Raw genomic sequence first — 14,653 nt, forward strand, 5'->3', positions numbered from 1 at the left:
AGGGTTTCTCTGTATAGCCCTGGCTGTCCTGGAACTCACTCTGTAGACCAGGCTGGCCTTGAACTCAGAAATCTGCCTGCCTCTGCCTCCCGAGTGCTCATATTGTTTTCTTACACCACTTACACTGCCTGGGGTAGTAATGCCCACAATGGGCTGGGCCCTTCTACATTAATCAAGAGAATCCTCCAGAGGAATCACCTGTGGAATCACCTGTGATAGAGCAAAGATCCTGAGCCTCTGATCCCACTTTATAGTTCAAAAATTCCTGCTCACCTCATGTGGTCCAGATCACACAATACACTTCTAGACTGTTACCATATGCTTGACCCAAGCTCAGAACATTTGAAAACATGAAAGGATCATGTCAGCCATGGGACATTTTCCTTCTTGGTTACAGCTGAATTACTGCCCATTTTTAGGGGAAAGTAGAAGTTCAAGGGCGGTGGGTCTGCCACTCTCAGATATGCAGAGAAGACTCACCTCCTGCGGTGGGCATACTCAGTGGTGAAGTACCCACTCAGCACGTGGCAGGCTCTGTGCCGGCTCTGCGTACTCCAAAGGAGGGCAGAACAGAGAAGCCTTAGGTTCTATACTTCCTGTTGTAGACATGGCCTTTCACTTGATACTGGGCTGCTAGAGAGTGACTGTTACTTCCATTTGAAAAAGTCCTCCAGAGCATTCTGTAGACTCTAGTCTGACTTATGTTTGATCTCCTAGGGTGGTGTCTTGATGCAAAGGACCTTGCATTCTGTCATATGATGCTTAGGGTCCATCTTGCATCCTTGTCCACTCTTGGATCCTCTACCAGGTATCATGTGGAGAAGAAGGGCATCAAGCCAAGGTCAGAGTCATAGTCCAGCCTGTGTTCCCTTAAACTTGATTTACAAGAACAGGCTTATTAGTTCATTTCTGAGATTCAACCTTGTGAAGATGCATCTTGTCAAAACTGTACATTTTATTATAAGTGAGAGAGGGCTTTGACTTAAGGTATAGTATGATAACTGTTATGCTGCGTGGGGTGGGGATTGTAGGCTTTGATGATAAACCTTTATTGTCACCATGACTGGATTTAGAATCACCAGGAGACACCCAGACGCCTTTGTGTTGTCTGAGGATGTTTCCAGAGATTGAACTGAGAAGGGAAGACGCATCTCTGTGGCCAAATTGTCCTATTGACTGGGTTCCAAGACTTGAACAAGGAAGGGAAGGGAGGGGCCAGCTGAGCCCCAGCACTTGTCCCCCGTTGCGTCTTAACTGTGGATTCAGTGTGACCGGCACCTCTTATTCCCACTGCCACATCTTTTCAACAATGATGATGAGATACAAACAAAACCTATCTTTTAAGTTGCTTTTATCATTTTTTGTTTGTTTTTATTGTTGTTTTGAGTTTTGGGGTTTTCTTTTTATAGCAGGAGAAAAGTAGATAATTCACAGGGTTTCTGCACTCATTTTGCAGTATAAGATCCTAGTAGCTGAGGTGGCAGAAGGTAATCAATAACAGAAATGTCCCAGACCCTTGTGAGGGAATGTTTTCTTTCCTGCCTTGATGAGGGGCGGGTAGTCCTTGGTCATGGTCAGTGGTGGTAGATACTTGCTGCATAACAGTTTTCAGATGGGATGAGTTGAGTGTAATATGACAGAGGGAAGAAACAAAGAATCTGTCTTGAGCCACTGAGTCCTGATGGCAAAACTGTCAGAAAAAGAACAGGCAGAAGAAGTTGGTGGCGGGGAATTGTAAGTTCAAAATTGAACATGTCACACTTGAAATTTTGGGAGCCTGGTAAGATAAACTCATGTGTTTTCTAGAAGCAGGGGATTGGATAATGGAGCTCAAAAAGTTAGAGCCAGAGATAAAATTTAGGAATTGGTATTTGGGCACTCTGAATGAAATAACTAAAAATGCTTTGTAAACTGGACAGGGTGCCATTTTTAATATACGAATAATAGTATTCTAACATCTATTTTCTGAATGACACTTATAAATAGCGTTTCACTGTGCATATTCCACTCTGTATGTGTCATGTTTATAGTATAGGAAGGAAGGCTCAGCCAAAGAAAACACAGGTCGCCTTGGGTACAAAGCTGCTGGACAGCACAGCACAGCACAGGTGAGAAGTGTTTAGGTCTATATAGATAATAGTGATGACCTCTGGTACATGTTGGGATGGTCAGCCCTGTCTCCTGCTTGGCTACTTGTAGGCTGCCCTCAGCTTGAGGGATCTGCAGGCCTATGGGCTTGTCTCTGTGCCTTTAAGACTTAGTGATGATTGTGTTCCCTCATGATTGAGTAAGAAGCCATGAAAACACTGGCAGTACCTGCTTATTCCATGTAGCTCTTACTTCCACCCAGCCCACTGTATTTTCCTGTCACCCCAAATTCCTTTCTGTTTTTTGCTGCAAGTTTGAGTGTTTAACTCGGGCCTCTTCCTTTTTTAATTGCTGCACGTCTCTGTCGCTGTAACCCAGAACCATGTTTTGGTATTAAGTTCTTCTCCTTGCCCTCCACATGGTGGTTAAACATTATGAAATCCAGATGATTTGGAAGCCGTGTGGGTTTGCAGTTCACTTTTGGAGACATTGCTTTTGGAGAGTTCAGCATGCTACTTCTTACTCATCTGTGGGATAGCACTCTGCCGACGTTTCCTGTTTAATTTGGATTTTTAAAATACAAACAATTCCCGTTCATTTTTATAACCCTTTAAAGTTTAGTAAAGGACGAAGGGAATGAAAATCTGAGTGGCTGGGTTGCATAAGAACCTGAGTGTTGCGTTGGTTCCAGTTCCTGTTGATAAATGCCATTCAGTGTCTCAGCACCCAGTCAGTGTTGTGTCCAGCCATTCCCGAAAAGCCAGCTGTGCTGCTTGCTGTGGAAACTGAGAGAAGTAGACAACTAGTCTCCAGCTCAAGGCTGTTGTCCTAGAGATAACATGTGGTTCTCTGTTGTCGGAAGGACAGAATCAGTGGTGAGTTTCTTCAGGGTGTTGTCCTGAATGTTCTTGTGCAAACTGATCCATAAAGAATGCTTTCTCCTCTACTCTGGCTTGTTCAAACCTGTTAATAATTAACTTGCTCATCTAGAGTGAAGCTTGTAACGTAGCTTGTAATTACACACCCAGATTGTTGTTGTTCTGTGTTTATGTTGCAAATATTTAAGGTTCATAAAATGTGAAGTTCTTATGATATTTTTTATTCAGGAAAAAAAAAAAACCTGTAAGATTTAGCCACTAGTTATAATATGGTAGAAATGGCTTTAAATGGTAACTGCTGTTGTATAATTTGCAAAAGCAGACATAGTCAGGTGCTCATAAAAACTTACTTTTGGCTACATTTGATAGCTTCAGAGTAGACTTTCTCCACAGCTTTTTGATGTGCTGTTCTTTTTAATAACATGAAAATATCAATTTATAGTTTAAATATGTTAAAATATTTACTACTGTGTTTATTTTTATTACTATATATTACAATATATTTTACTTATATTATTATTATATTACAATATATTATTACTATATATTACAATATTTTTATATTATGTAGAAACAAATGGTTAATTAACTGCTTTAATGATGTTACAGTTCTTTTAAACTAAATAACCGAGTTTTAAGTTTTAAATCTTAGCTTAAATCATAAGGTTCCCGTACTTTAAAAAAGAGACAACAAAGTGTTAATATGCTGTCTTTTCACTTGAAGAGGTTATAATTTAGGCCTTTGTGTTCTTTAATGGTCCGATAACCCTTCTGGGAAGTAAACTCAGGATTTTGGTTCCCTTTAAAGCCTAGCTAGGGAGCTGGCTTTAGAGTGAGAGCACAGAGGCTTTTCCAGAGGGTCAGACAGCTCACAGCTGGAGACCCACTGCCATCTTCAGGACTCCCAGGGCATGCACGCGCACACACACACAGACACACACACACACACACACACACACACACACACACTCACCTACATGGGAACACAAAATATTGTTTAAAAAATTATTTTTGTTCCAAAGTGCCTTACGTGGGTGGAAAGTCACAGAGGTGCCAAAAGTATCTTTCTCTTGTTATATGAAATAGCACAGCATCTTTTGTGGCTATGGTTTATGAGTTTGTAATATTATTATGTATGTTTTTGCTAAAAGGAAAATAGTGAATTACATGAAAGGGTAATTTTTTAGGATTATTACCTTAATATTTATTTCTGGAATTGATTGAAATACTGAATTCCATTGGAGTATTAATTATACAAATTGTTAGTCCTCTGAAGATTTTTTTGTTTGTTTTTATTGGATATTTTCTTTTTTTTTTTTAAGATTTATTTATTTATTATATGTAAGTACACTGTAGCTGTCTTCAGACACTCCAGAAGAAGGCGCCAGATCTCGTTACGGATGGTTGTGAGCCACCATGTGGTTGCTGGGATTTGAACTCAGGACCTTTGGAAGAGCAGATGGGTGCTCTTATCTGCTGAGCCATCTCACCAGCCCCTGGATATTTTCTTTATTTATATTTCAAATATTATTTCCTTTTCCCTCCTCTTGGAAACCCCTTATCCCATCCCTCCCCACCCCCCCACTCCCGCTTCTATGAGTATGTTCCTCCACCCACCCACTCACTCACTCCCACCTCCCCGCCATAGATTCTCCTGCACTGGGGGTCATCTGTCGAGCCTTCATAGGACCAAGGACCTCTCCTCCCATTGATGCCTGACAAAGCCATCCTCTGCTACATAATGCAGTTGGAGCCATGTGTACTCCTTGGTTGATGGCTTATTCCCCAAGAGCTCTGGGGTCTGGCCTATTGACACTGTTGCTCCCTCAATGGGGCTGCAAACCCCCTCAGCTCCTTCAGTCCCTTCTCCAACTCCTCCATCAAGGACCCTGCACTCAGTCCAATGGTTGGCTGCGAGCTTCCTCCTCTATATTTGTTAGGCTCTAGTGGAGCCTTTCAGGAGACAGCCATATCAGGCTTCCATCAGCAAGCACTTCCTGGCCTCTATAATAACATCTGGGTTTGGTGGCTGTATCTGGGATGGATCCCTAGGTGGGACAGTCTCTGGATGGCCTTTCCTTCAGTCTCTGCTCCACATATTTCCTTCTGTGAGTATTTTGTTCATCCTTCTAAAAATCACTGAAGCATCCAGATTTTGGTCTTCCTTCTTAGGAGTCATATGGTCTGTGAATTAAATCTTGGGTATTCCAAACTTTTGGCTAATATCTACTTATCAGTGAGTACATATCGTATTTGTTCCTTTGTGACTGAGTCACCTGACTCAGGATGATATTCTCAAGTTCCATCCATTTGCCTGCGAATTTCATGAAGTTGTTTTTAATAGCTGAGTCGTACTCAATTGTGTAAATGTACCACATTTTCTGTATCCATTCCTCTGTTGAGGGACATCTGGGTTGTTTCCAGCTTCTGGCTATTATAAATATGGCTGCTATGAANATAGTAGAGCATGTGTCCTTATTACATGTTGGAGCATTTTCTGGGTATATGCCCAGGAGTTCTATAGCTGGGTCCTCAGGTATATGCCCAATTTTCTGAGGAAGCACCAGACTGATTTCCAGAGTGGTCGTACCAGCTTGCAATCCCACCAGCAATGGAGGATTATTCCTCTTTCTCCACATTCTCACCAGCATCTGCTCTCACCTGAATTTTTCATCTTGACCATTTTGACTGGTATGAGGTTGAATCTCAGGGCCATTTTGATTTGCATTTCTCTGATCACTAAGGATGTTGAACATTCCTTTAGGTGTTTCTGAGCCCTTTGAATTTCCTCAGTTGAGAATTCTTTGTTTAACTCTGTTCCCCATTTTTTAATAGGGTTATTTGGTTCTCTGGAGTCTACCTTCTTGAGTTCTTTGTATATATTGGATATTAGCCCTCTGTTGGATGTAGACTTGGTAAAGATCTTCCAGTCTGTTGGTTGCCATTTTGTCCTATTGACATTGTCCTTTGCCTTACAGAAGCTTTGCAATTTTATGAGGTCCCATTTGTTGATTCTTGATCTTAGAGCCTGAGCCATTGGTGTTCTGTTTAGGAACTTTTCCCCTGTGCCCATGTGTTCAAGATTTCCCCCCACTTTCTCTTCTATTAGATTCAGTATATCTGGTTTTATATGAAGGTTCTTGATCCACTTGGACTTGAACTTTGTACAGGGAGATAAGAATGGATCAATTTGCATTCTTCTACATGTTGACTGCCAGTTGAACCAGCACCGTTTGTTGAAAATGCTGTCTTTTTTCCACTGGATGGTTTTAGCTTCTTTGTCAAATGATCATAGGTGTGTGGATTCATTTCTGGGTCTTCAATTCTATTCCATTGATCCACTTGTCTGTCACTTTACCAATACCATGCAATTTTTATCACAATTGCTCTGTAGTACAGCTTAAGGTCCAGGATGGTGATTACCCCAGAAGTTCTTTTATTTTTGAGAATATTTTTCGCTATCTTGGGTTTTTTTGTTATTCCAGATGAATTTGATAATTGCTCTTTCTAACTCTATGAAGAATTGAGTTGGAATTTTGATGAGGATTGCATTGAATCTGTAGATTGCTTTTGGCAACATGACCATTTTTACTATGCTAATCTTGCCAATTTACAAGCATGGGAGATCTTTCTATCTTCTGAGGTCTTCTTCGATTTCTTTCTTCAGAGACTTAAAGTTCTTGTCATACAGATCTTTCACTTGCTTGGTTAGAGTGAGTCATACCAAGATACTTTATATTGTTTGTGATTATTGTGAGGGGTGTCATTTCCCTAATTTCTTTCTTAGTCTTTTTATCCTTTGAGTATAGGAAGGCTACTGATTTGTGTGAGCTAATTTTAAATCCGGCCACGTTGCTGAAGTTGTTTATCAGCTGTAGGAGTTCTCTGGTAGAGTTTTTGGGGTCATTTAATTATATGATCATATCATCTGCAAATAGTGATATTTTGACTTCTTCCTTTCCAATTTGTATCCCTTTGACCTCTTTTGTTGTCTAAATGCTCTAAGAAGAACTAGGGAGAGAGGGGGCAGCCTTGTCTAGTCCCTGATTTTAGTGGGATTGCTTTAAGTTTCTCCCCATTTAGTTTGATGTTGGCTACTGGTTTGCTGTATATTGCTTTTACTATGTTTAGGTATGGGCTTTGAATTCCTGATCTTTCTAAGACTTTTAACATGAAGGGATGTTGAATTTTGTCATGCTTTTTTAGCATCTAATGAAATGATCATGTGTTTGTTTGTTTTTTTTCCTTTGAATTTGTTTATGTAGTGGATTACATTGATGGATTTCTGTAAATTGAACCATCCCTGCATCCCTGGGATGAAACCGGCTTGATGCTTGTGAATGATCATTTTGATGTGTTCTTGAATTCGGTTGGCAAGAATTTTATTGAGTACTTTTGTATCGATATTCATAAGGGAAATTGGTCTGAAGTTCTCTTTCTTTGTTGGGTTTTTGTGTGGCTTTGCTATCAGCGTAATTGTGGCTTCATAGAATGAGTTGGGTGGTGTTCCTTCTGTTTCTATATTGTGGGATAGTTTGAAGAGTATTGGTATTGGGTCTTCTTAGAAGTCTGATAGAATTCTGCACTAAACCCATCTGGTCCTGAGCTTTTTCTTTTTTTTTTTTTTTTTTTTTTTGGTTGGGAAACTTTTAATGACTGCTTCTGTTTCTTTAGGGGTTATGGGGCTGTTTAGATGGTTTATCTGATCCTGATTTAACTTTGGTATTTGGTATTTGTCTAGAAAATTGTGCATTTCATCCAGATTTTCTAGTTGTATTGAGTATAGGCTTTTGTAATAGGATCTGATGTTTTTTTTTAATTTCCTCAGTTTCTGTTGTTATATCTCCCTTTTTATTTCTGATTTTAGAACCTTTTTTTTTTTTTTTTTAACTGTGTGGTGACATAGAAACAGACAATGCCTACCTCACACCTCTCCCTCATTAGGGATCCAGCTGTGTGCATACTCTCTAGTCACACCATATGCGGCTTCTGGGAGTTCTCATGCTTGAAACTCTTAAGGAAGTTCTGCATAATTTCTTTTGTTGAAATATCTCCTCCTACATTGCATACTGACTTGAGAGGTTGTTGGGCCAAATGTATCCTATCTGTGAATCTCAGTTCAGAATCTCCTGGCTGGGTCGTCTCCTATATTTCAGAGAGACAGAAAAGATGGATGGTGTGGTAAATGTTTGTTGTGTTGGTATTGTTGTTAAAGGTAAAAGAAAGCAGCTGAGGTTAAAATTCAGTTACTTTACCAACCTGTCTGTTGGAATAACATTTATTTTGAGAATTGCGGTAGGTGAAATTTATGTGAATAAACCATTTTAGAACCAATTTAAAAGTTAAGGTAAAAAGATATTTAGAGCTTTTTAAGAACCACTTGAGCTTTGATAGCTTGTTGTCTGGAAAGAGCAACTGAACTGAAAGAGGTGAGGAGAGGGCCAGTGACAGACTTACCTAAGGCATGAGAGTTTCGTCTGGGCTGCTCATGCTCTTAGGTCATGCAACCCACAATTGTTTGGGGCTCCAGCTGAGGAGTCCAGGCTGGGCCTCCACCCTAGAACAATGGCCTAAGCCTAGTGGTGCTTGGCAGACACCTCTTCCTCCCTCCCACCCCCACCCCCCTTGGCTTGTGTTTAATGATGTTTTGATGCTGTTACTGAGGCATACGCCCACACACTCCATTCGCAGCCAGGCTGTCTGGAGCACAGGCTCCTTGTGGTACTGACTCCCTACTGAAGAGCCCTTCCAGCTTCTGAGAACAGAGCAGAGAGGCAGCCTTCTCTCTGGGCATCATTTCTCCAGAGGCCGAGGCAGCTAAAAGGTTTGTATGATTGTCTTCTCTCTAGTTTAGGGGACACTAGCCTTCTGTTTTCTGATTGTGTTTATTTTTGTTTTTCTTTCCTAACTTTTTATAGGTAACGTTCAGATAGTTATCTTCTTTCCTCCCTTATCAGTCCTAGCTCCCTCACCTCACTTTCCCTCTTCAACAGAAGAGAAGTATCCACCTGTAGGGTGCAGTTTGAAGGTTAGGGTATTGATGGTGTGAGTGTAAGGAGGCGTCCAGATCTCTGCCTTTTCTGGGCATCACCTGCTCACTTGCTTTCTAGGCACTCTCTGAGAAAGACACAGAGCCAACCTGATGTGAGCGTTGTGCTGTGGATATGGATCTCAGGTGCTTCCAGGAGGGAAAAAAATGGGGTTTATGCCTTTTATTTAAGTTTGCTCAAATAAATTTCAGAACTGGTACTGCATGGTGTATTTAGAAATGTGTAACTATTTTCCGAAAGATCATCTCCCTTTTAATTCAAGGGATTGACTTAAGAAATGAGAAATGAGAAGTTCTTAGTAGTTATGTTTAATCTTTTAATTTCACAACTAAGTTGAACATTTTGGGTACCTTTAGATTTTTTTTTTAGATGCTTTTTTTTTTTTAAAAAAATTTAGCCTTAAATATTTATCTCAATATTCTCATTTTTGGAGATCAGGGTGTGTAATATTAATATATGTGTTACAAATAAGATGCTATTTTGACAGTTTTGTGCATAATTATGAATTTATTGTTAGTAATATTGATGACTAATAAACTACAATACATGCCATAAAATTCTTCTTTCAAAGAGGTGCTATTCACCAAAAATACTGTGTGTCACATGGGTAACTTAAATTTAATATTTTCAAATGTTTCCTTAATACATAATTAGCATAAAAGATTAACGAGACATTTTCCGTTCTTTTTTCATACTCTGCCTTTGAAGTCAAGCTATTTCACTGTGAATGAGACACATTTTGAGTACTGTGTAGTAGTTACATGTGGCCCAGTGACTGTGGTATTGGACAGCAGGGTTGGTTGTAAGTGGTCCAGTACCTTTTTACCAGTGCCCTCAAACTGTTGTTCTGTGTACTTCTGTTGGCTTCTAGTGAGTGCTTAAAATGAACATGCATGCAATCCTTAGTGGTTGAAATGCCATACACTGACGTGCAGTAGCAATTAAGAGATAACTTCTAGACTCTAATTTTCTTTAATTAGGAAATGAGAAGAACTATCATAAAATATGTTTTAGTTATTGTATGTGTGCAGGTGCTATGTATGTATGTATACCACATGTTTGCTTGGTGCCCAAGGAGGTCATCACATCCCCTGGGACTTGAGTTAATGTGAGCCATCATGTTGATGCTGGAACCATACCAGGCTTCTCTGCAAGAGCAATCAGTATTCTTAACTGCTGAACACTCTCTCTGGTCCCTAGAATTTGATTGTATGTAGTTCTTCTTTAAATCTTAGACTAATTAACATGTTGCTGTCATAAAGGAGAGTTCTGAAAATCATAAGGAATTTTTGTGGTGCAACAGATGACAGTTTTTCTAGGAAAGCGGGGGACTCCTCATGTACTGTAATTGAAAGGCCATCTCACTTACACAAAAGCTGTAAGGCTATTCCTACTTTCCTCAGGGGAGCAGTGAAAATCCCATATGAACATAGAAGAAGATAGCACTACTTCTGGGAGAACAGAACAGAAGGTGTGGTTGGTAAGTCTAGAGACTGACTGATGGAGGCCTATGGCAAAGCCCACAGTCCAGTTGAGAATGGTGTGCTGGGAAGTTATCCCTGAACATCAGGAAGGAGAAAGTATGTGCTGTGCAGGCAGCAGGCAGATAGTGATATATGGTGTGGTATTCACAAATGCTCTACAAGAGGATATTTCTCTAGTTAGGAGTCATGTAGAGATATGAACTGATGAGACAGCCACCACTGCCTCTTTTTGCCAGAATGTTTCTGACACTGAAGATGTATCCATGGCTACTTTAAGATTCATAACAGTACCATTAAATACCTAACACATGGTCAGTTTTGCTTGAATATTTAAGCTTATGTTTATTAAAATTTCACATTGTATATGCACATGTGTGGTAAATTACCCAACTTGAAATACCCAGGATTTGCAATTATTTAAATAACTGCTTACAGTTTACATTACATCTTCAGCATCAGCTTATGGAGCAGGTGTCTCGAATGTAGAGTAGCTGAGAGTGAAGGAGCCTAACAGTTGTTTGAGGAGAGTGAGCACTGAGGCAGTGAAGTGGTTAGGTCAGTTCTGCAGGAAGCAGCCACAGTGGCAGTGCAAGGTGGCAGGCTGTGTGCTGCTAGTCTCCTGCAGGCAGCAGCAGTGTGTTCAGGAGGGCCAAGTTGGCTGCTTCTATTTCGTGTCAGTTCACTTCATGATTTCAAAAAGTGTTCTCATTGTAGAGCGTCAAGTGAGAGATAGATTATTTTGGGGTTTATTAATAATATTCTGAAACATACCAGAAATGACACAGAATCGATTTATTGTTCTCAAATTTATACTTGCTGTTGCTCATAGCAGTGCTCCTAAAATATGTTAGTTATTATTGCTAAATCTTTTTCTTGCTAGAGATGACGGTAGTTGGTTCTTATTAAAAGGATAGACTTTTATAACTTAAATGGTAAGGTCAGGGGCTGGGACAGGGACTCAGCAGTTACAAAACATGTACTGCTCCTTCAGAGGCCCTGAGTTCAGTTCCCAGCACCCAAGTTGTGAGAGTAGCTCAAAACCACCAATAACTTTAGTTACAGGGGTCTCTGTGGGTGTACTCTAGTCCTCCATCACTTACCCTCAGCACTTGACCAGTTGTGAGTGTTTTCATCGACTGCTGACCACTGCATGAAGAAGCTTCTTGGACCAAGATTGAGAGTCTCTGGGTATAAACAGGTGCTTGGAAGGGAAACTGAGATCACAGCCGTCTAGTAAAATAAGAGTAGGTTCTCAGGTAGGATCTCTATGAACTCCCAGCAATGGGCTTTTGATGAGTCACTAAATTTCCTCCTGTAGAGCAGATTGCAGATATAGTCAGAAAGTACTTAGTTACTGCAGTCACAGGCATGTCACTGTTGCTGCATTTGGCGCATCTTTTTTGGCAAGTCTGTATTCTAGCAAGCCAGAGTCCAGCACTAAATAAGACCATAGGTGTGGTTTCTCCCCCAGCAAGCAGCCTGTTTTGTACTCTCTGACACTATGAACAGGGAAGAAATTTCTTCCTTTGGTTTGAGACTAGTTTTTATCCTGTAAGCAAAGTTTGGTAATTGTAGTAGTCGCATCTGACTTTTGTTGTTATGGTGATGACTAAGAGCAATGCCAATAGCCTGTGTCATTCTGGAGACTTCTGGACCCTCCTGCTTGTGGAAAGGTCTCCCATGCCTGCCCTGCACTTTTATTTACCCATGTCGTCTAGGGATGACCTAATGCATCATGTAGAGAACCTCTGTTCAAACCCCCTTATAGTCATCATCACTGTTACATGTAGAAGTTAGCTTTCTTACCTGTGGATTTCCATAAGACCTTTCATAATCCCGAGTTTTGATTAACCCATACCTTTCTCTCCCCCATTTCCTCACCCTACCCCTGTTTAACTCTTTAACACATTTCATAACAGATGTGTTGTTCTACTGTCCCCTCCAGTTACATTTTTATATTGGGTTACAATTTAGTAACTTTCCATCTGGCTTTTTCCTCTAGCTTGATTCCCCCCATCTCCCAATTGCCTCCAGACTTCCAGTTTCCTTCTTTATTTACCTGTGATTTCCTTTGGCACTGCCAGCTATTCAAGATGTGGTTTTGTGGCTGTTGTTAAGTGTTGATACTACCAAGTGGCCTCACAGTTGAGAGCCCAGGACTGGTAAGAGATTTGCAGTATGGTACACAGAAGGGAGTATAGACAGACACAGGAGGAGACTGTGGCAGCATACTGGACAACCTTCATCCTTCATCTTGGGGTAAAAGAGCTTTACTTGGAGAAGCACTCAGTCTTTCATAGTTTCTAGCTGGTTAGAGTCTGCATGACATGCAGACAAATGCCACAGCCACATCTGTTACTTTACTCAGTTAACATATACTAATAAAATGTTACCCTGTTTTCAAATTTTTATATATATTTGTATATGTATAATAACATACTATGTTTTATAATTATAATATATATTATAATTTCTATTTTTATAAATGTACATATTTTATAAGACATAATTATGTGTGTGTGTGTGTGTGTGTGTGTGTGTGTGTGTGTGTGTGTGTGTATACAAAGCACAGGTTCTGTTCCTGTGAAACAGTAACATACTGCATACCTGATGACTGCCTTCCGGTCCCTACTCCCTACTGCAGGGAGGAAAAGGGAGCCAGTCTCACCAGTGAAACTGTAAACTAAAATGTTAGCTAATAGAAGAGATATGGATGGTTTGCACATCTTTCAGATTATTACTTTCAAAATTTTATCTTAATATATTGAAATATCTTTATGATACATTATTATATGATATAATATCTCAAAGTTATTAAGGGAACTTATTTTTATTGTTAGTACAAAAGTATATATACTCAGTTGTGCTACTTCCAGTAATATCCAAGTAAGGTTTCATGCACATGACTGTACATGTTTTGTTGTTGTATTATGATCTCCAAGCAGAGTATTGATGATCTTGAAATTATGTATGATACCTAAGGTTTCTCAAAGATTTCATTAGTTTTCCATAGAATGCTAATGTAATTGTGTATGGATCTTCAGTTACAGAGTATCAATTACAATATAGTATTTTCTGGATAATGTTTTCTTACAAAGCCTTCTTAACTGGCTGCTACAAGAAATTATTTTCTTGTTTTGAAATTTAAACCATATGTTTAAAGAGTGAGGATAGAGAAGGCAGATACTGGATTATATAGTACCACAGCTGATTTACTGGCCTGATCTGGTTAAGGGCCAGTAAATCTGGTTGAAGAGTTTCTCATTCATTTGGAATTGTAGCTGTTTTAGACTTTATAAATAATTATTTTGAGTATTCCAAGTCTATGGGCATATTCTTATCAAATTATCCAGTTTTACAGGAGTATTTTTCTTACAAGTTTGGAACCATAAAATAGAAATATTCCTAACTGGTCAAGTTACCAGTGTGTATGTGGGCAGGATTTTGTTCATTTCCTGCTTTGTGATTTCATTGTGTTGTTCTGGTCTTGTCTGTGCATAGGGTGCTGGCCAGGATAAACTGGGAATCTACGTTAAATCGGTTGTCAAAGGAGGCGCTGCAGATGTGGTGAGTATTTGTTTTAAAGGAAACAGTGAAGGGCCTCATGTGCTCCGGCTTTGAGAAATACTGTGCAGATGCTTATAGCTGTGGATGCTGTGTGGCGTGAAGAACACAGCTGTCCACTGACTGCGGTGTGAAAAATGCTGCTGTGCACTGATAATACCTCTTTTTCCTTTCTCTCTACATTTTCATCTCTCTGGTGGCCCAGGATGGACGATTAGCTGCTGGTGACCAACTCCTCAGTGTGGATGGACGAAGTCTGGTTGGACTTTCTCAGGAAAGGTATGACAAATTGGTTAGTTTTAAAGTTAGTCTTAGTGTATTGAAGTGATATTTTACATTTAATTTTGAAATTTGTATTAAAAAAGTAGTGCTATAAAAGTTCTTTGTGCTCTGTGAGTACACCTTCACCTATAATCCTAGTTCTTAAAGCACATGAATCTCATTTTCTGTTCACTCATAAGTATGTGCTTTAGTATAGAGTATTTCTTTAAGTATGTATATAAATATGTGCACATATACTTAAAACTTGTGAAATCTTTAAATATATCTTAATGTTATAGCATATTTATATGTTTTTATAACTAACTTT

General features: G+C 39.6%; 1 protein-coding gene across 11 annotated transcripts in view; it reads left to right on the plus strand.

Moving 5' to 3' along the window:
* The window catches only part of Afdn (afadin, adherens junction formation factor), a 132,467-nt gene that overhangs the window by 93,184 nt on the left and 24,630 nt on the right, over nt 1–14,653 (plus strand). For all 11 annotated transcript variants that reach the window (XR_003842696.1, XM_021221766.1, XM_021221765.2 and 8 more), the window contains 2 exons: nt 14,002–14,067; nt 14,270–14,343. Coding sequence is in view for 10 of the 11 variants with exons in the window: in XM_021221766.1 (XP_021077425.1) it covers nt 14,002–14,067; nt 14,270–14,343 (140 nt within the window). In the remaining variant the exon portion in view is untranslated. The remainder of the gene's footprint in view (nt 1–14,001; nt 14,068–14,269; nt 14,344–14,653) is intronic.

Source organism: Mus pahari, chromosome 21, assembly GCF_900095145.1.
Source record: "Mus pahari chromosome 21, PAHARI_EIJ_v1.1, whole genome shotgun sequence".
Classification (NCBI taxonomy): Eukaryota; Metazoa; Chordata; class Mammalia; order Rodentia; family Muridae; genus Mus; species Mus pahari.